The following is a 20583-nucleotide window of genomic DNA, read 5'->3' as shown; positions in this document are numbered from 1 at the left end:
TTCAGTGGCTCCGCCCCTGTCGTCCTCAACCCTCCTTAGTGCTATTAAGGTAATTAAAACGTAAGGCTAGTACTGTCAGCTGTTGCCGTATATCCCCCACAATTCCTCGGGGTCTATGCAAATGATGGACGGAGCGGATGAGTTAGAGTACATCGTCTCAGCGCTGTCATGAATATCAGCCGGCTGAGAGAAGGAAGCCCCCGCTGCTCGGCTCATCCAAGGGATCCTTTCTGCGGCCGCCCTGTGTCTTATTTACGTGTCGCAGTAAACATGTCAAGCGTTAATCTCCCATATAAAAGCAGCCCTGCACATTCTGTGTCCACTCTAAGGAGGTCCTCTGTCGTGCGTACGCACTGTGTGCTCTGGCAGCGCCGAGGTTATCGCTCCTCCGCTGTGCAAGTACGCTTTCAGCAGACTGGCGGAGGAAGGCAAACAGCCCGACTGCCATGCGAACGTCAGCGTCACGTGAACTCGCCGCCCTGAGTTCACCACGCTCAGTCGCTCGGACCGGGGGGAAGGAGACGTTTCCTTTGAAATGCAGCAATTCTGCTCCAACAGTCCCACTGACTGCATCATTTTTTTGTTTTCAAAAGCTCCTCCTGAATATTTGTCAGTGCTGCCTTTCCGTCTGCTTGTTGCCGCGTTCCTGCATTTGAAACGTTTCCAACCGAGTGCAGCAACTGGTCTCTTTCTCTCCTCTACCAAGAGATGGGAAGGCTGTTTGAGATGGTTGGCACGGGTTTGCCTGCCAACGGAGTTTACACGTGTGGACAAATCGCTTCCTTTTGAACCACCAGACCACCACACTGCCCCCCACCGCCCTGCCCCCCTCACAGCTGGGTCTCACCGTGCTCACGCCACCTGCTGGTTAAACCAAGGTCACAGCATATTGCACGGATTATACTCCAGGACGGCAGCGGTGATACACACCAAGCCTGCGCTGCCGGGCTGAGACACAACACACTTATAATGTGTTAAACATCCAGAGTAACCTATATGTTATATATAACCTATTTATTATTTATGTATCTCCTTTTTTATGTTGATAACCTGTTCCTGTACTTAATACTGTATATACTTTTACCACACTATGTACAGTGTGTTTTTGTACAGTGTTTTTTTTATATACTTTTCATATTTATATTATTACCTTCGCATTGAAAATGCGGAAGGTTATGTTTTGATCGCCGTGTATTTATTTATTTATTTATTTGTATGCAGTACGAGTATTTGTACTCGCATAACGCAAAAAGTATTAAACCGAATCGCATGAAATTTGATGGGATGATTATTCTCCGGGGACCATTTGATTAGATTTTGGGATCAATCGGGTCAAAGGTCAATGTCAAGGTCATGAAAAGGTCAACATCTTCTTTTTACCATAGCGCGGTCAATTTCTATCCAATTGGCATGCAACTAATGCCAAAATGTTCATAATTCAATACCCAATCTTGTGATATGGGAAGGTATGCGCTCTACCGAGTGCCCGTTCTAGTTATTACTGTTATTATTATTATTATTATTATTATAATGTGTTTGTTTTTGTACCTCTGTTGACTCGGAGAGCCCTGCAAAAATAATCCCGATGTGTCTGGACTGCTGGTCTCGGCACAGATGGCAAATAAATAACCTTGAACCTTGAACCTTGAATCTTGATATGCTGCAAAGACATGGCCATCCGATGTTGTGTTTCTGCATGGACAGTTTGATTATGGTGGAACAGTTATTACATGTCAGGTTTTCAGTTGTGAGTGGCAACAGGGAAATAGTTATATCGTTGTGTTTACTTTAAAACCCCTTAGGCATAAGATTAGAAACATTCAGATAACTTTGGTAACTGCTCGTGGTAATATACTGAAACACGGCGTCACACCCGACCATGTGAAGCACCAATTCTTACCAGGATCAGGGCTGAGCGATTTAAAAAATGTCTAATATACCTTAATATTGATATATTGAGACAAATATCGTCGAGATGATAGTTGGTGCTTTTACAAAAATATTTACAATATCAGATTTTCTATGAATAATTATCAGGAATGCGGCTATAATGCCCAAGTGGGTGATGGGAATTCATAGAACAGTTCAAAACGGTCTGGCAAGCTACGTCCCTTTGATGATGATGATGATATTCCTTTATTTGTCCCACAGTGGGGAAATTTCAATTTTTTTTATACTTTACTGTAATAACCAGGAAAAGACAACACTCATGCCATCATACGATATCTAGTGTCGCATCACAATATTGATAGAATATTTATATAATATTGAGACAATATTGATATATTGCCCAATCCCGGTTCAAGCAAAACCCATCCCCTCGCTCAAAATAAGTTAAAGGATGCTGTAAATGCTTAAATAACGATTGGGTTCTTCTCACCTGACAGACTTGATCATGGCTCCACGATCCTCCACGGCTCCATGGTAACCATTCGGGATGCCCCAGCGTGCCGGTTGGCTCAGCATAAACTCGGACCTGCTTCCCGGTATGGTGGTCCTCAGCGGGCTTCCTCCGACTCCGGCCATCGCTCCGCAGACGGCGCTCCCCCCGGCGGCGAGGTCGCTCGGGGACTCCGGTCCGGCCTCGGCCCCTTCGAGCTCCTGAACGGTCTCCAGCTCCAGCTCCAGGGGTTCGGGGCCCTGGAGCAGCGACCTCTGCTGGATGAGCGGCGTCAGTGGCGCCTCGAAGCTGACGCAGCTGTCCGTCTCGTCGGTGAGCGACAGCACGTCCAGAGAGTCCAGGCTGCTGTAGCAGGTCCCGCCCCTCAGGAGGGCGGACTCCACGATGCGCTCGAACGTGGAGCTGAAGCCGTCTTTGTTGTCCACCTTGCCCTTGTCGCTCTCCTCCTTTAGCTCCCTCGCCTCTTCCTCATCCTCCTCCTCCTGGACGTCAACCTGCTCAACGATCTGCTCGAACGTCGAGCTGAAGCTGTCCTGATTCGCTCTCCCATCTCCCTCCTTCTGGCCCTCTTCCTCCTCCTCCTCCTCCTCCTCCTCCACTTCCGCGTCGGCCTGTTCTACAGTCGTCTCGAAGTTGGAGCTGAAAGTGTCCAAGTGCGTGTGAGTGCCCACTTCATCTCCTCCCTCGTCCTCCTCGCCCGCCTCTTCGCCGTCGTCTTCATTCCCACCTATGCCATTAGCCAGTCTGTGTCATCGTGGAGAGAGAGCAGAGGCAAAAGAGAGAGTGGGAAATGACCATTAGCGTATGACTCAAACACACTGCGGTTGCTTTGTTGAGGTCGGCACGGATGCAAAAGCAGATCGTTCATTCTCAGCGCTGAAATCATTCTTCATTCAGGGGAAATATGCAAAATGGGGAAATATTTCAGCTTGAACGGCCACAGTGGCAATTGAAGCTATAGATGAAAGATGAAAACGCACTGTCCAATTTGCCCTTGCGTGATTCGCTGGAAGCCCCCCCCCCCCCCCCCCCGGTCCGTCACACCTCCACTATTTCATCCCCTTTCATTTATGACGATATGAATATATTGTGGTTTGCTGCAGATGGAGAGAAATATCTCAATCAGAGAGTGAAACGCCTCCTTGAAAACTAGACGTCTGTTGTCCTTTCGGCTCATTTAGTCGAGTCGCCTTTTGTCCGTTCGTTTTTTGTCAAATGCAAATTAGGTTAATTCCGATCCGGAAAAAAATGTATCATTAAAAAACATTCGGAAAGGCAAAGTGGCATTCTATTATGATACGTGAAACGTAAACACCCAGAGCACAGAGGGCAGATTCAGCTTAACACATGTGTGTGTGCGTGTGTATGTGTGTATGTGGGTATGTGGGTGTGGTTTTGATTATTCTTTGCCTTAAGACAGTGTGTGTGTGTGTTTGTGTAGTTTTTTTATTCTTTCCCTTAAGACAGTGTGTGTGTGTGTGTGTGTGTGTGTGTATTGATTATTCTTTAATGTGATGTCATACTTTGACACCGAAAGGTCAGAAGATCTCCTCACTCCACCGGCGATGTATATCTTTATATGTATATATATGTATATATATATGTATATGTATATCTATATATACATATAGATATACATATACATGAATATTATATATGTATATGTATATCTATATATATATATGTATATCTATATGTATAGTATATATATGTATATGTATATCTATATCTATATGTATATATATATATGTATATGTACAGTATATATGTATATCTATATGTATATATATATATATCTTTACACAGGATGAGGATTTAGTGCACTGACCGGCCGGCTGGTTCAGGGTGAGCTGCCTCCTCTTCAGCAGACGGTTGCATCTCTTCACTTTCCTTCCCCTCCTCTTCCTCTTCCATCCCCTCCTCCTCATGCGTTGCCTCCTCCTCACCTGCCGAGCTCACCTCCTCATGCGCACTCCCCCTCTCGCCCCTCCCCTCTCTCCCTCCGCCCCTCCATCTGCACGTCGTTCCCCTCCTGCACTCTCCTCTTCCAACTCGCCCTCTCCGCCCTCATCCTTTACGTCCTCCCTCCCCTCCCCGTGCGTCTCCCCCTGGGCCTCCTCCTCTCCCCGTCTGATGTCTTGTTGTTCTCCCTCCTCGCTGTCGTCCTTCGCCCCCAGCTTCTCCGTCTCCGCCTGGCTGTGTGTCTCTGCGGGGGGGTCAGCGGCGCCGGTGGTTGCGGCGGCGTCGGGCTCCACTGGGCTCTCTGGCAGAGCCTGCCCCTCCTGGGTCATGATGCTCTTTCGCTGATGGGAGGGGATGGGGAGGGGGCTGCTGTCCACTTCTGCCAGGGATGAGGACCGGGGCTTTCCGATCAGGGGAGGACACTCTGCAGAGAAAAGGAGACAGAAGAGAGAGAGAGAGGAAACTCAGCATGAAAGGAAGACAAAAATGAGGAGGAGGAGGAGGCCGTGCTATTAAATTACTGTAATAACAGGGAGATACTGATACAGCCATTTCATTATTTCTAGCCTTAATTAGTCGGAGGGGTCACCTTCAGTAAAAGAACAGCCTGTGTGTGTGTTGCAGTGTGTATCTGGGTGTATTTGTGTGTGTTTAGATGCGCTTTGTCCTCTGCACCACAGAAACCACCTCTGAAAGGAGGGCATGAAGAGGTGGAGATGAAGCAGAGGACAGGCCACCGAGAGGGATCTGTTCAATGCAGCTCGACTGATTCCTGTCAGAACGATCCCTCCGGCTCGTCCCGCTCTCGGTCTGCGTGGAGATGTCCCGGCTGAATCACGGTCTGTTTTCCACACGTTGTGTAAATGCGTGACGGTAACCTGAGGTTTAAACTACTGTGACTCTCACTTGCACCGCCGGCCCTCCTCCTCATCCTCACTGCAGGCTCACGGGCGAACGCTAACGAGCAGCTCTTCATTACGGCTCTGCAGAGAGCGGCTAATGTTCTAATTAAAGAAGGAGGATATATTTGTGTTTTTATGGAAAAAAATATGTTTTTTTTTCTTTTTCCGTGAAAAACAAGATTAGAATTCCCAATGTTATGGATATAATCGGATGATGAAGAGTGGGATTTGTGGGAAAAACAATCAGCTGATGAATCAACAGGGAAAAAACGGATCACCCGACAATTTGGATTATAGATTAATCGATAAGTATTTGTCTTTATCGTTTGAATTATGCAATCCTCAAGGTCATGGATGAACTTTCCATCTGTGAGCGAACATGGACCAAAAGAACATGGATCAACTGTGACATCATGGGATGGAAAGCTCCGGAAGAGCTATTCCTGCACCTTGTGCTGCAGCTGTTTCGTCAAACTGATGTTTCCAAGGTCAATAACAAACATTCAATCTCAATCAATTAGAAAATATTCCTGTTGATTTTTACATACAAGCTATCTATCTATCACTATCATCGAAATAGTAGTATTAACATAAATCCATTGATTTCCCAATTAGTAATTATAAGGTGTATTGTTTCACATCTCCATCGTCTTAACTTGTCTTTGTGTGACGTTGAAATGTCAAAGAGGCTTGAAATACAAATTAAAAAAAGAGTAATTCTGTAATAATTTAGACGGTAAATGAAGTGATTAACCAAACAAATAATGCACATTTGAGTGCGGCCCCGTCTGCCGGGTGCAGACAGTCAGGAGATATCTGCTCTGCTTAATCATCCCGAGCTGGAGACTTATGACTCAAAGCTCTTATGAAGGCATGTAAATGCAGGTGCGAGGGGGGGGGGGCCTAGTTAGGCAGAAATGATCACACTGAACCCCCGTAAACACAACTGTGGGATGATTGGTTATTATCCGGGGACCATTTGATTAGATTTTGGGATTGATCGGGTCAAAGGTCAATGTCATGAAAAGGTCAACATCTTCTTTTTACCATAGCGCGGTCAATTTTTATCCAATTGGCATGCAACTAATGCCAACATGTTCATAATTCAATGCCCAATCTTGTGATATGTGAAGGTATGCGCTCTACCGAGTGCCCGTTCTAGTTTTTGTGTGTTTTCTGCTCAATCCTTCTCACTCTGAGAATACCTCAAAATATTCTACGCGTTCAGTGATCGGCCTCCTCTTTCTTTTACTTCTTGTTCTTCATTTTTCATGTAGCGTGGGAATGGTTTGCATGATACCGGGTAGTTTATCTCTATCTGCGGAACCATCAATCACGTGCCACTCTCCAGAATGGACCGCATATGATTTATTAACTTCATTAGGACACACCCAGAAAGGTTCATAGACTGATGAAAAATCGGAGAGACTGTCATAACTGTATATGTCATGGATATATGAGTATTTTCTTACCTACTTTATCAATATAACAACTGAATAGAGCTGGAACGTTTCCATCTGGAGCTGATATTCACTCCTCGCACTGGGCACATGCAGCCGGGCACAATTTGCATCCGCTCATTCAATTACATAACGATGCATTTGCACACATTAGTGTGCACAGTCAGACACAAACAAAACATCTCCATAAATGGAAAGAGTGGAACCGTTATGAAACCAGACGTCTCCAGTGTTTTTCTCCCACTCTCTCTTCTTCATCTGTTCGACATTATGGGTTTTTTTTCACAGTCTAACTCTCCGCTCTCTCTTTTCTCCGTCTCCGCCTCTCATTTTTGCAGTAATTGAGGTAAATGGATCTTAGCCAGGAGGGGAAAAAAACAGGAAAAAAACAACAACAAAACGACGACGACTGGGGAAGCGAGCAGCATGAAACCCGGCCGGCTGAGGAGGAAGAGGAGGAAGAGGAGGTGCTCAGACGCCCCGCATCGACGGATTGAGACAAACACAGCCGATGATGGAGAAAGGAGTGTGTGTGTGTGTGTGTGGGGGGGGGGGGGGGGGGCTCTGAGACAATGTGTGTGTGTCTCAGTCGTTGTGTCTTCTATGTGGTACGACGCAGCTATCGGGAGAGACGTCTTGCATTCCGCTTACGTCAGCAGAACACTGGGCCTCTTAAAACCTGATCAATGTCCTGTGATTGCGATCAGACCGTCTGCCAATCAAGCCGCACACAAACACACAAACTCACATCACGACAACACGCCCATCCGGGCATCAACCACCAATCCAGGGAGGATGACGCTACGGATGAAAGGCCAAGTTGCCATTAAAAAGCGCTCTTCTGTCTCCTGGAGCCTTTTATAAATCGCTCACTATCTCTCCGCCTGTCTTCCTGTCTCACTCAGACAGAGGCACACACTCTCTGATACACACACACACACAGGGACACTCACCGTAGTGATACTTATTGATTTGAACTGCAGTCCACAGGGACTCTGGGGTGATAAGCACGACTGCTCTGCATAGGCAGAAAGATGCGAGGGGCTTGAACCGCTCAACATGTCATTTTGCTCATTTTTAAAGGGTATATTCAATATATTTGGGAGATGCGTTTAGCAATCAAAGCAGCAGAGCTAAAGAAGTCCTGACCACGCGACCCCGGTGAGTTTCAGAAACGCTCGCTTCTACATGTCGGAAAATAATTTGAGATGTATAAATAAATTCGTTATATCGAGAATTTCTGACAGCTACAATATCTCCACTTGGTGTATATAGTGAAAAACAGCTAAACGGTGATTGAACATGCAGCCAATTGACCATTTGTAACTTGTCTGACCTCATTATGTTTAAAGTGCTGTGCCCGATTTAATTTTTTAGCAACAGCAACAACAAAAAGTGTGTAGTTCTTCTGTCTGCGAAAAAAAGCGTCCCACACAGAGATTATATATATATATAAATTTATATAATATATATATATCTATATTGCTTGCACTATTTAAGTTTCTGTTCAGAGGATGGGAAACACAATGAACAAAAATCTTCCACATCCGTAGAAATAAAATCTTAATAGACACCATAACCACCAGGACAACCGTCTAACTACTTTTCATAAAGAGCTAATCAGCAATCAAAATTAATTGACAGAGCAATCACTGAATACTGATGGTGCTAATCACATTTGAATATACTGAGGACTTCCCTCCTCCTCTCTTCATTCCGTCTCTCAGAGAGAAACACTGCGGTCTCACCCTATAAACGACCTACTGACCCTTCATGACATGCAGCGAGGCACTTATACAGCAGCCAACATGCACACACACACACACACACACACACACGTGGTGCAGAGTTAAGAGTCACCTTTTAAAAATGCTGTTGTGTCGCAAGCGCAGATGCAGGCTGAGAGGGAAGAACACATATTTCCTGGTCATTAGCCCGGACAGGAAAGCAGGAAAATACGGATTTGGAAGTCGTCCAGGGTGTTTTCCTTTTGCCTGCCTGCAAGTCACACCATTAGGACCACAGAGCCTCCGACTACAGCCGCCCCATCAGCCTACTGGAGCATATCAGTGAGCCGGCTCCAAAATCACCATAATATGTCACTTCTGTGCTGTCAAGGTCAACCATCCCCTCACGTTGTGTCACTCTAAACACTTATATCTCAATATGCTCACAGTAATGTGGTGATTTATCTTGTTTTTCCCTAGACATTTCCATTTCGCCATGCAAATTCACTTTATCACAAACACACACACACACATGCACACAGCATACCCATTATGGCATCTGAATGATTTGTAAAATTGCCTCCTCCCTTTCTCATATTGGAATTGGCTTTCTTAATATATTCCTTAAGGGTTTTTCGGTATTGTTTATTCTGCTCCACCATTGTCTCCATAAAGTACTCAACTGGGAGAAGAGGAAACAAGAAACAGTTTGGCGTGGAGGAGCTGCTGCTGGTTCGGCTGCATGTCTGACACCTCGAGTTCATGATGATTACATTGGAGAAAGCGGAGCTGCACTTTTGCCTGCGAGAGCCCACGTTGGTTTTGGAGGAATGAATTGCAATGGCTCTAGACGAGACATGTAAATGTCTATAATTAAGATAATAGTGACTGCAGTGCTTTGGGGATGATAAATAAGCTGCTATCAAACACCTGTTATAAAGAAACCACCCACATCCTGAGGAAAAGATAGTCCAGAAGCTCTATCTTATACACCGTGAACAAAATAAATCACTGTGTATTTTTCTATAATATTCTGTGACTGGAAGTCCATGTTGGGCTCACGGTAATTTTATGGTTCATTATAGTCATCTGTTTTAATTCACACACATGTGGGGGCTTATATTGACCTTTAAAATGTGCATATATATATATATAATATATATATAATACCCTCAGAAATGTGTGTCGGTCTTCTCCCACAGCGTTCTCCCAATACACTTAAAAAGACATAAACAAACACCGGAGAGACTATAAGCTTATTGTCTCTCTCTCTGCGCACGCGCGTGCGTGTGAAAGAGAGAGCACAGCGCGAGACAGCCCTGCTCTCCCAGCCTCCTCGAGCCAGTAACCATGACAACAGGATGGCTGGGAGACACGGCTCGAGCTCAAATTGAGGGCCGGTGCCTTTTCTTTTCCTCCCAAATAGACCTTGTTGGCGTTTCAAGACCGACTTGGCTTCCTAGAAGCGGAAGGGAAACGCTTTTCTCTTTCTCTTCCCGGGGTACAGAGAGAACACACACACACACACCTCCATAGAACCCCACGGCCCACGTATCTCTCAGCCCGTATTAGCTGCCCTCCAGCCCGCCGGTGCGAGGAGGCTGCGGGCTGTGAGGGCTTCTTTTGTTTTGGTCACAGATTTAGCAAAGAAAATAAAAAACTCTGTTACACACGCGGCTCTCTTTCTCTGAGAAAATATGCTCTCATAAACTACCTGGCACCGGACTGCGTTACGACTCAAACGGAGCATTTAGCGCTAACGCGGCACTAGCTTAATAAAAAACAAACGACAACACTTTAAACACCATAACGGAGGTTTCCTCACTCACCGGGAAAGTACGTGCGGTCAGACGCCTTCTCGGTGGTCCTCTCTCTCCCCGCTGTCTCTACATCCACACCGGGAGAATAACACTGACAGACGGGCTCTCTCTCCCCCTCTCTCTCTCTCTCTTCCCAACTGCCCACTCTCTCACCCGTGTGCGCGTGCGACCGTTGGTCGCGGCGGTTTGCTTGAAGCTCGTGGCGGTGTCTCGCGCCTCCGCGGCAGGCTGGTTCGAAGACTCGCGGGAGATTCCAGGCAGCGGCGACTATACTGCGCGGACTGATGAACGGAGGCGTCCTCCTCCTCCTCCTCCTCTTTCTCCTCCTCCTCTTTCTCCTCCTCCTCTTCGCGGAGCCTCGGCGTGTTTGAATGGCAGCTGGGGGATTGTAGTTGTGCTCCTCGGACCGCTCGGGACCAGCATCACTCTCCCGTGGTCACCGCGCGGTGTGAACGTGAACGCATCTCGAGGGCCTGTTGGTATCTGGACACTTTAGCCCGCAGTGAAGATTAGCACCGATAGTTGTGTTGACACGCGTCCTTCTCCTCTCGGACAACCGGTGATATAACCGCAGAGACCTAGATATCATAAAAATGGGTTAGGCTTTAACTTTAGGAGCTGGATGCAGGGGGAGCCAAGGGTGTAAAAGTAGTTCCCAGACATGAGGTCCAGCAGGACCCTGGGGAGGGTTCCAGTATGTTCTCAGGAGAATGGGTTGGTCGACTTGGCATCTATTTATTTCCCCAGACGTATTTGGGAAAACATGTCAACTGGGGGGAAAGTTTAAAAACAGCCCATATGCTGATGATTTACAGACAGTCAAATAGTCCCGTGGTCCAAGGTCTAAAGTCCTGCAGCTGTCATATCCAGGATGTAGCGTCGGTCATGCTGCAGTTTGATTAAGATAGGAATTTGATATCTGCGAGGGAAAACATGACCCATGAAACGGTCAATATCTTGTATAGATTGTTAGATATGCTACTCAATAAAACAAACTATTGCCAAACACATGAGGTCAAATCAACATAGAATTGCAGAGACTTAGTTGGTGCGTTATGAGTTATTTTCTGTAAGAAACATAATCCAAGACAAATGATGGAGAGGTCAGATTTACTTGGCATTCCTCTTCTTCCAAAAAGATGCCAGTCCTTCTGGAAACTGTCAATACTCCTTTCTTGGTGGCGGGACTATAATTACAGCCCACACCAAAGGAAAACACCACCCAGTCAACCACTGGAAAGATGACAATCAGTTATGTAGGCTGGAGAACAAAGATGGGGAAATGTTGATGGTAACGGACACTTAGAAAACTAGTGTGAATTCTTATGTGTCCAAATGTATATACATACATCAAGTTGCATGATTCCCCCCCCCCCCTCAAGTATTACATAGGCTGAAAGACAGAGATAAAGAAAGAACGGTCTGAGATGTCTGCTCTCCGCCCGAGATGATGTTGTCATGTTTTGTTTTTTTTGCTGTTGGATGTCAGAGGATCTAACACAAAATTGTAAAATTCTTTTCCTCGATGTCGGACGTGCAGTTTTTGTTATCTGCCAAGATATACCACATTAATTCGCCTGTGTCCACTCTGCCCTTGACAAAGCATAGAGGACGTTTCCTTCCAATCTACCGCCACCCGTTCCTCACTCCCTTTCCACCTGCTCTCAGTTAAATCAAGCCGAGAGCCAAAGTGCAAAGCATCCGTGTTGTCTTTAAAATATACAGTATAGTGCTTTGAGATTACCCTCTTTACTTGTGCACCTCAAGGTCATAAACAGAAGCCCAACAGCTGTATATAGACAACCACACACACACACACACACACACACACACACACCGCATTGTCTGCTGCCAAGTTGTTTGTTTTTTAACGACCTTTTCTTGGGGGATCTCAGACGCAGCCTTTATAATCCAGAGCGGAGCCGAGCTTCAATCGGCTGCATGGATTGAGAACCTCCAATCCAGTTGATCTCCAGTGATCAATATAGCACATTAGCAGGAGACAGAAGAAGAAGAAGAAGAAGAAGAAGAAGAAGAAGAGACAAGGAGAGGAGAGGAGAGGAAGAGAGAAAAAGGACGGATGAGAAGAAGAGAAAGATGCAAGAAAAAGCAAGAGAGAGAGAGGATGTGGCCGGGAACAAAAGAGTCTGGTGTGCGTTTGAAGACAAGGGAAAAAGAGAAGGTTAGAGAGGCGAGGCCTGAAGTGAGACAGGTAGAGGGGGGTTATGCAAGGAGGCTCGGGGGGGGGGGGGGGGGGGGCAGAGGGTTTGAAGATGACAAAGAGAGTTCAGAGGATACACAGATGCCCGGAGAGTTTGGGGGAAGCCCACTGCAGACGCAATGCCAATCCTAATTACTAATTCATTAACCTGCCCGTCCCCCTTCCCCCTCTGTGTGTGTGTGTGTGTGTGCAACCGCACGTACACACACACACACTCACATGGACTCACTGCCCCCTGCTCCGTATCCTCCTCCGTGTCCCAGGAGAGGCGGAGGGATGGATGGATGCAGAAATGAGGAGGTTCTGCCAGATAAGTGACATCTGCACGGTCGGGATGGCTGCAATGTGTTGGGGACACTGGAAATCCCTGATGTGACAATGGGGGGGGTGTGTGTGTCTGTGTGTGTGGGGGGGGGGGGGGGTTCGAGGGAGATGGTGAGGAGAAAAAAGCTAACAGCTTGCGTTTTGGTTTGTTGGGGTGGGTGGTCTCCTGTGATGGTGCACACGGTGCGTTAATGTGTCAGAGTGTGTATATGTGTGTGTGTGCCCTCATGCATGTATTTACCTGTGTGTGTGTGTGTGTGTTCTAATGAGCAATCTCAAGATGTGCTTTCATGAGGAGTGTATATGTCTGTTAGCATTGTAATTGAAAGTGGGGAAGATAAACCAATATGCTGATGTTGGTGTGCTACGGAGTAATATCATTATGAGTGTAATCAAAACGAGGGGGAGGTGCTAGACAACCCGATGGTGTGTGTCTTTGGCCTCTCCTGCGAGACTACCTCTTTGTGTGTGTGTGTGTGTGTGTGAGTGTGCGTGGGCGACAGAAGTGCACACATAGATGTTAGCCACACAAAGCTCCTGCAGAATTCCTCTGCACGTGCTCACACAGACAATTCAATATGAAGATACAGATACAAATGTGCACACACAAGGACACACCGTCACGAATCCCAGTGTGCAGACACACACACATACACACCCACGCACACACCCACAGAAGGATGAAGGGCTGCTGACTGAGGCAGAATTAAATAGAGAAATCCTCCAAACGAGCATCGATCCACAGAGTTTACAGCGTTGGCTCCGTCTGCAATAGCAGGCCAAACGACAGGGAGCTCAGTGAGACAGATGGGGCGTGCACACACACACACACACACACATACAGGCAGAAAGCATTGTGGGCACACTACAATACACACACACTGAATGTGTGTAGGTCTTTGATTTTGATCAGAGGACTTCACAGCAGAATGTGCTTTAGAGTGAAAAGCATGCGTATGTCTCTGGTATTTGATATTTAATTAAAATGTGTGTGTGTGTGTGTGTCTGTGTGTGTATGGGTGTGTATGGGTGTGTGAAAACAAAAGAACACGCATTGCTTTAGAATCTTTACGAGCTGGTTTCACTAATCACCAATTAAACCTCCCGTGACAACATTTAAGGAGTTGCTTCCTGTAAGTGTTGCAGCAAAGGTACAATATGTTTACCAGTTCAATCTTTAAAGAGTCACATACAAAAATGCTTTTGCTAATACTATGTATGAAGAGCAAACTTAGCAAAGATATTCAGAGGGAGTGGAGAAAAAAACTGTTGATTTAAACCCAAAGCCACAGAGCTCCGACACCGGTTTGCGCGCATCGGGACCGAGCAAAGAAAAAGTCACTACTTTATCTGTCCATTGTAATTTCCTCTCAAACCATAAATTGTCCTTATTTACGTCACTGGTTGTGTACAACGGGTTATTTGGTGCGGGTTATTGAGGTGTACGGTGTATTTTTTTCTATATTTCCCCCTTCCTCCAGTGTTATGCTCCACTAAGCTGAGACACTCCTGCTGTGAGCTCAGGGCTTAATGCACAGACGTGACAGTGGTGTCAATCTTCTCATTAATCTCCCAGAAGCAATGTAAATTCGCTAAATGTGCAATGTTTTTCTTTAATTGTGATAGTAGAGGGCTGTGAAGTTGTTAAATGCTTACCAATGGATGTCACTATTCACTCGTGCCTTCAAATATGCAACCATTAAAAAAATATTTTTTAAAATCACCTATATATCCTAGTTTATTCTGTTATTTTGAATAGCAGAAGACATTGTAGCACTGAGGCATCATTAATGGCACAATGGCTTTGTTCTCCAACATCTATCTTTCTCTGGTCTCACCTGAAAGGAACACGTTCAGTAAAAACATCTTTTCTTACCGTCAGTATATGGACATCATTGTTTAGCTGCTCAGCTTCGCGTTGGACTCCAGCGGTTCCCTTGACTACCTCATCAGCATTCATTACCACCAACATGACATGTCAGCACATGCGTGTGCACGTGTATATGTGTGAGCGTGTGGAGGTGTGTGCGTGTGTACAAAAACGTGTCGGTATGAGTGTGGCTCTAATCTGGGTCATTACATCCAGAGGCATGCAAAAGTGTGTTTCAGTGACACAGATCCCTCCACGTGACAAATAGAGAGGGGGAGGGTAATCGTTTGAGCATCAGTCACTTCCACCTGTGAACACTTGTCATTATCAAGCTGAGCTGGAATACAAAGGTACAAGAGGTGTGTGTGTGTGTGTGTGTGTGTGTGTGTGTGTGTGTGTGTGTGTGTGTGTGTGTGTGTGTGTGTGTGTGTGTGTGTATGCTGCTGGAAAATGTAAAGTGGGGATGGAGAATTGGTCGCCACCAGATTCCAAAGAATTTCACCATCAGTTTTATTTGCATTCACCTGTGTGCTTGTGTGTGTGTGTGTGAGAGAGAGAGAGAGAGAGAGAGACAGGCAGAAGAATACAAGGAACACACTGGGGGTCTCGCCAACATGGTGACAGAATGTGCCATGTGTGTTTGAAACACTGTGTGTGTGTGTGTGTGTTGTGTGTGTGGTGTATGCGTTTGCCAACTATAAGTCTGCTGGCCAGCCGGGTCAACAGACAGGCCGGTCACCATAGCAACAGTGCCACATTCATCCCCTCTGTGCCAAGTTGTAAATAGGGAAATTGTATAAAAACATGGCCGACTGACTGTTGAAAAGTTTCAGCAGGTAGACACACAGGAGTCTCTTGTTCCATAGGTGGTCCATCTGAGCGCTGCCCTCCGATGAACTGTAACGTGCCATTTGAAGGATTATATTACGGCACGTGCGCCATGCCGCCGGCCTGAGATGGTAGACGAGAAATATAAGGCACCAAAGACTTCTGTGAACTCAACGAGCTGCCCGATTTCACAGGAGAAATAAACAGGCGGATTTTCTCTCGCTCATTACATTACATTGCATTACATTACATAACATTACATTTCATGTCATTGAGCTGACACTTTTATCCAAAGTGACTTGAAATAAGTGAATTCAACCACGAGTACAAACTCAGAACAACAAGAATCAAGAAAGTAACATTTCTTCAAGAAAGCCAAACGACAAAAATACCATAAGTAATACCATAAATACTAAAATACCATAAGTAATACAATAAGTAATACCATGAGTAATACCATGAGTAATACCAAAAGTAATACCATGAGTAATACCATAAGTAATACCATGAGTAATACCATAAGTAATACCATAAGTAATACCATGAGTAATACCATAAGTAATACCATGAGTAATACCATAAGTAATACCATGAGTAATACCATGAGTAATACCACGAGTAATACCATAAGTAATACCATGAGTAATACCATGAGTAATGCCATAAGTAATACCATGAGTAATACCATAAGTAATACCATGAGTAATACCATGAGTAATGCCATAAGTAATACCATGAGTAATACCATAAGTAATACCATAACTAAGTGCTATTCAAGTGTCACTGAAGTGCTAATCTGTTTTTAATGAAGTTATAGTTGGATAAGATATGTTTTGAGTTTCCGGTGAAGCTGTAGAGACGTCCTGCTCTCCTGACGTCGGTGGGGAAGTAAACGTGTCTCCTCTCTCTCTGGTGCTCGGCCCTCTGCGCGGCTCACCTGTGTCACGGCCGTCAGCGGAGACAACGCTCGAGAAAACAAGTCCGTCAAGTTACGACGGCATGGCCTGCATTCCTCTTTGAGCCTGGGGGAATGGTTCTTTAAAAGGCTTTGTTCTTTAAAAGGCTTTCTTCTACAAAGAACATCACCGACTGAAGAAAACTTTTTTCGTTTGAGGCACTATTATAGGTTCTTTGAAGAACTATTTAAGGAAATGGTTCTTTAAAGAACCCTGGTTTGAAAGGTTCTTTGTGGAACCAGAAATGGTGGCTTAAAGAACCATTTTGTTAAGGTTCTTTGAGAGACCTTTATACGTTATTTGGAGAACTATTTAAGGAAATGATTCTCTAAAGAACCATCGTTTTAAAGGTTCTTTGTGGAACCAAAAATGGTTCTTCTACAGCATCACTCTGAAGAACCATTTTAGGTTCCAGGTGCCACCTTAATTTCTCTGTGTGTAGCTTTATACTAGCTTTGCACACCAGCTGCAAAACAGAACATTTTTACTGATAGGAATGGCCTTTCCAATGTATATCAATCGTGCTCCCCTGATGCTACAATACAGTTTATTTACAATGAAATTCCATTAAAATGTTATCTTAAGATAATTCAGAAACATTCCATCACTGCTTGTATCGCTGCCAACGTGGCACAATGATGTTGAAGTGAGCTGAAAAACTCTTTTTAAACACATTATGTAAATCATGCAAAAATAGTCAACATGGTAGCACGTTACATCGACCACCCGAGGGTGCACGCTCCCCGTGCAGCTTGGACTGCCAGCTAAATTACTTTTTGAGACCAAAGCAAAGCGCTGCGCTCTGTTTAACCGCATGCATCTCTCATGTGAATCCATGCTAATGCACGTCCTCCTCACAGAGCCGGCTCCATATCAGCGGCCCATGCATTAAACATGGGGCTGTGTTGAAACACCAATACTTTTGACATGGTAAATATGCCTCGTCGTGTTGTCGATTCATGATTTACGAAGTATTGCTTTAAGTGTAATTATAATCTTTGTGTTAAAACACCATATGCAAGCACTGATAAAAAGATTATGCAGAGAACGGAGACTTATTGGACACCTTCGATTTCTGTCCTATGATGCATGTTCAATAGTCGAGGTCAAAGGTCATTGAAAATGATGTTGACTCTGGGTTTTTTGGTAACCTGAAGAGCATGGCCAGAATTAAGCTAGGGGCTAAGACATTAACACAATTAAAAGGTAACAAAATAAGGAAGCTTTTAAAGGAATAGCGCGCCCTGAATTCAAAAATCAACTTGACTTTAATAATATTAATTAAATCACCAAATGTAGTTTTATTTCAACCATCTTTCAAACTAAAGGTGTTGGAGTTGACTCTTTATAACAATAGTAGTAATAATAGAAGACTATTGGATTTACACAGCACTAATTTGACTATATAACATGTTTTATTTAGATAACTATTCACAAGAGAAAAGCCTTTAAAGATTATTTGTTTAAAGATTAGGATATTCTGATTTCATACAGTATAATCAATACATTAAAATAGTTTTACTGATTTATTTATGACGACAAACATCCTCAGGTTTATTATTCATTGCTCCTCTGGGATCCTCGTTGACCTGCAATCCCCTCTTTTTCCAGCAGAGGGTGCTGCGCATGTACATTTACCACGTGTGAACGCCACCGGAGGTCTAATCCGCTCCACGTGCATCCGGATAGAGTGACAAGGCCTTGAGGGCTGCCGGGACTTTCCCAAGGTGTTCAACGCGTGGAAATTATAAAGAGTAAAGACAGTGACACACTGGAAAGTGGACCTGTGTACGAAAAGATTTCCTGGTACTTAACAATTCCTGCTAATTGCAGCAAGTATGCCCTATATGGGCACGGTAAAAAAACAACACGGATGTGGGTGAAAAATAAACACATAAATCACATTTCAGCATGACACTTTAGGGTCAGAAGATTTCTGACTTTAAAGAAAGATTCGTGTTGAAATATGATTTATATGTTGATGTTTCACCCACATGCTGCCCTTGGCCCCAGAAGCAAAGAGAAGAACAGCAGAGTGTGTGTTTTTGCTTATATGTCCTATTATCTTTTAGAGAGCCGCATGTCATCAGAAATATATTAAGATAAGGAAAAGAGTAGGTTGAAAATCAACAGAGATGTCTTCACCACAAGGTAAGAGGTGTGCTCTTACAGCTGAATTAAGCTTCAGATTTGGGGTTAAAAGTGATCTTCCAGGATTTAAGCAGTGTAAACTTACTAAATAATGGTCCTCATAAGAGTAGCAGAACATGTCCGTGTGTTTGTGTAGAGTGAGTATAGACCTTGAGCCTTCTGCCCTGATACCAGAGACAGACTGAGGGACAAACACACGGGTGTCTGGTTTCACTGAAACACAGGTTTTGGTGGAAATCCGGAGGGGCTGGTTGCATTTTGCATAATGGGGTCAATCTCACTGAACTGATGGCATCCTGTGAACTTCACGGCAACGGAAACCAACCAGAAGTCTTTCATGGTTGTTGTTGTTGTTGTTGTTTTTGTTGTTGTAAGGAAAAGGCTTTTCTAAATCATGCATTTGTTTGTTATTGTTTCACAGCAGAAGTTATGTTTTTAAGACAATTTATTATATTCATACTCACTCTTACACATTTTAAAATGTAGTTTTATTGCTAATATCGCGAATATAAAGCTTAGTCTTCAACTTAACACGGGGATAAAGTTGCAACAGTTGCACTCTTTCTTATGAAAAGTTTGATTTAGTAGCCTTATGTTAGCTACCGTGAGCTAACTTCTTTGCTAACGGACATTACTAACTCAGAACTTGATAATGTTCCAATTCACTGGTCTAGTATTTCCCCAGAAAATGACTTGTAGAGTCATTATAAAAGGAAAGGTGTAAACTAGTGTGACCTCGGGAGTCTTTATAGCACCAAAGGTTTGGAAAAGAAAGTTTTAAATAATAGTTATTCATGTTTTGTTTCTGGTAATTAGTGCCAAACGACAAAAGATCTTTCTCCGAAACCATTTTTAAAATTCTAAATGTGTGTTCAAACTAAATGTGTTGCAGTTGACTCTTTATAACAATAATAGTAATAATACTAGATTATTGCACTAGTTGTGCTCAATAACATTTATTTAGATAACTTTTTACAAGAGAAAAGCCTTTAAAGATTTGGGTATTCTGATTTCAGACATCATACATTAAAATAGTTTTACTGATTTATTTATGACGACAAACATCCTCAGGTTTTTTTATTCAAAGTTCTTTCTCGGAAACCATCATTAAAAAATCCTCATAAATTACAACCACGTAAAAAACCAAACCCCTTTTCCCCACTTGTGCTGCTCTTGTGTCACGCCGCTGTTACGTAACTGTCGTAAAAGCGCCTCAATGAACCCGAAGAGAAAACACACCGCAAGTCAATCGGAGAGAGGGAGCGCCCGATATTTACCACCCACTTACCGTAAAGGTGAACTTGCCACGTCACACCCAGACAGCCTCGACCAGTCAGAGACGTGCTGAGTCATCGGAATATGAACCGACTCCACTTGTATATTATTAGACATAATTGCTCACATGCTTGTGACTGACATTGCCGCCAATCGGCTGGCCTCATCTGATATTTGGCAACCACAAACTCAATGAGTCCTCTGGCGTGATATGTGGGTCAACAACCTGTTGGCGAAAAAAAAATGAAAAAAAGAAAACAAACACATTGAATACAGCTCCAGATTCCCGCAGGTGATGTTGTGATTCATTGTTTCATACAAAAGCCGTGCAGGACTTCCTGGAGTCATACACAAAAAGAAAAGAGTGGTGGTAAACACACAGCTATACTCAGTGAGATGAAGTTAAAACAGGAAGAGACTTGAGGATAAATCCCATTTCCTGTTGCCACTACATGTGGAAATGTCGCGCAGCCTGTCGGGAGAAATTAAACTCCTCGCGTCCTTGAACGCAGCTTAAAAGTCACCGGGGGGCAAATTAGAAACATGAAGCTATCACGCTTTTAATAGCAATGAATGCAAAGTATATAGATGGCGGGTGTGTGTGTGTGTGGGGGGGGGGGCTTCTTCTCTTTTCACATGGTAATATATAAACTGCTGTTGGATTCTATTTCCTCACAGCGTCACGG

The 20583-nt window shown here is 44.3% G+C and overlaps 1 protein-coding gene across 1 annotated transcript in view; it reads right to left on the bottom strand.

The window, feature by feature from the left end:
• Nucleotides 1-10959, bottom strand: part of psd2 (pleckstrin and Sec7 domain containing 2) — a 32919-nt gene extending 21960 nt beyond the window's left edge. The window contains 4 exon segments of the mRNA XM_056439534.1: nt 2381-3145; nt 4230-4380; nt 4383-4787; nt 10282-10959. Coding sequence (XP_056295509.1) covers nt 2381-3145; nt 4230-4380; nt 4383-4692 — 1226 coding nt within the window. The 5' untranslated portion in view covers nt 4693-4787; nt 10282-10959.
• Between the last annotated feature and the right edge of the window lie 9624 nt (nt 10960-20583).

The sequence above is a fragment of the Pseudoliparis swirei genome, chromosome 19, assembly GCF_029220125.1.
Source record: "Pseudoliparis swirei isolate HS2019 ecotype Mariana Trench chromosome 19, NWPU_hadal_v1, whole genome shotgun sequence".
Taxonomy (NCBI): Eukaryota; Metazoa; Chordata; class Actinopteri; order Perciformes; family Liparidae; genus Pseudoliparis; species Pseudoliparis swirei.
This window is presented reverse-complemented; position numbering and strand designations above follow the sequence as displayed.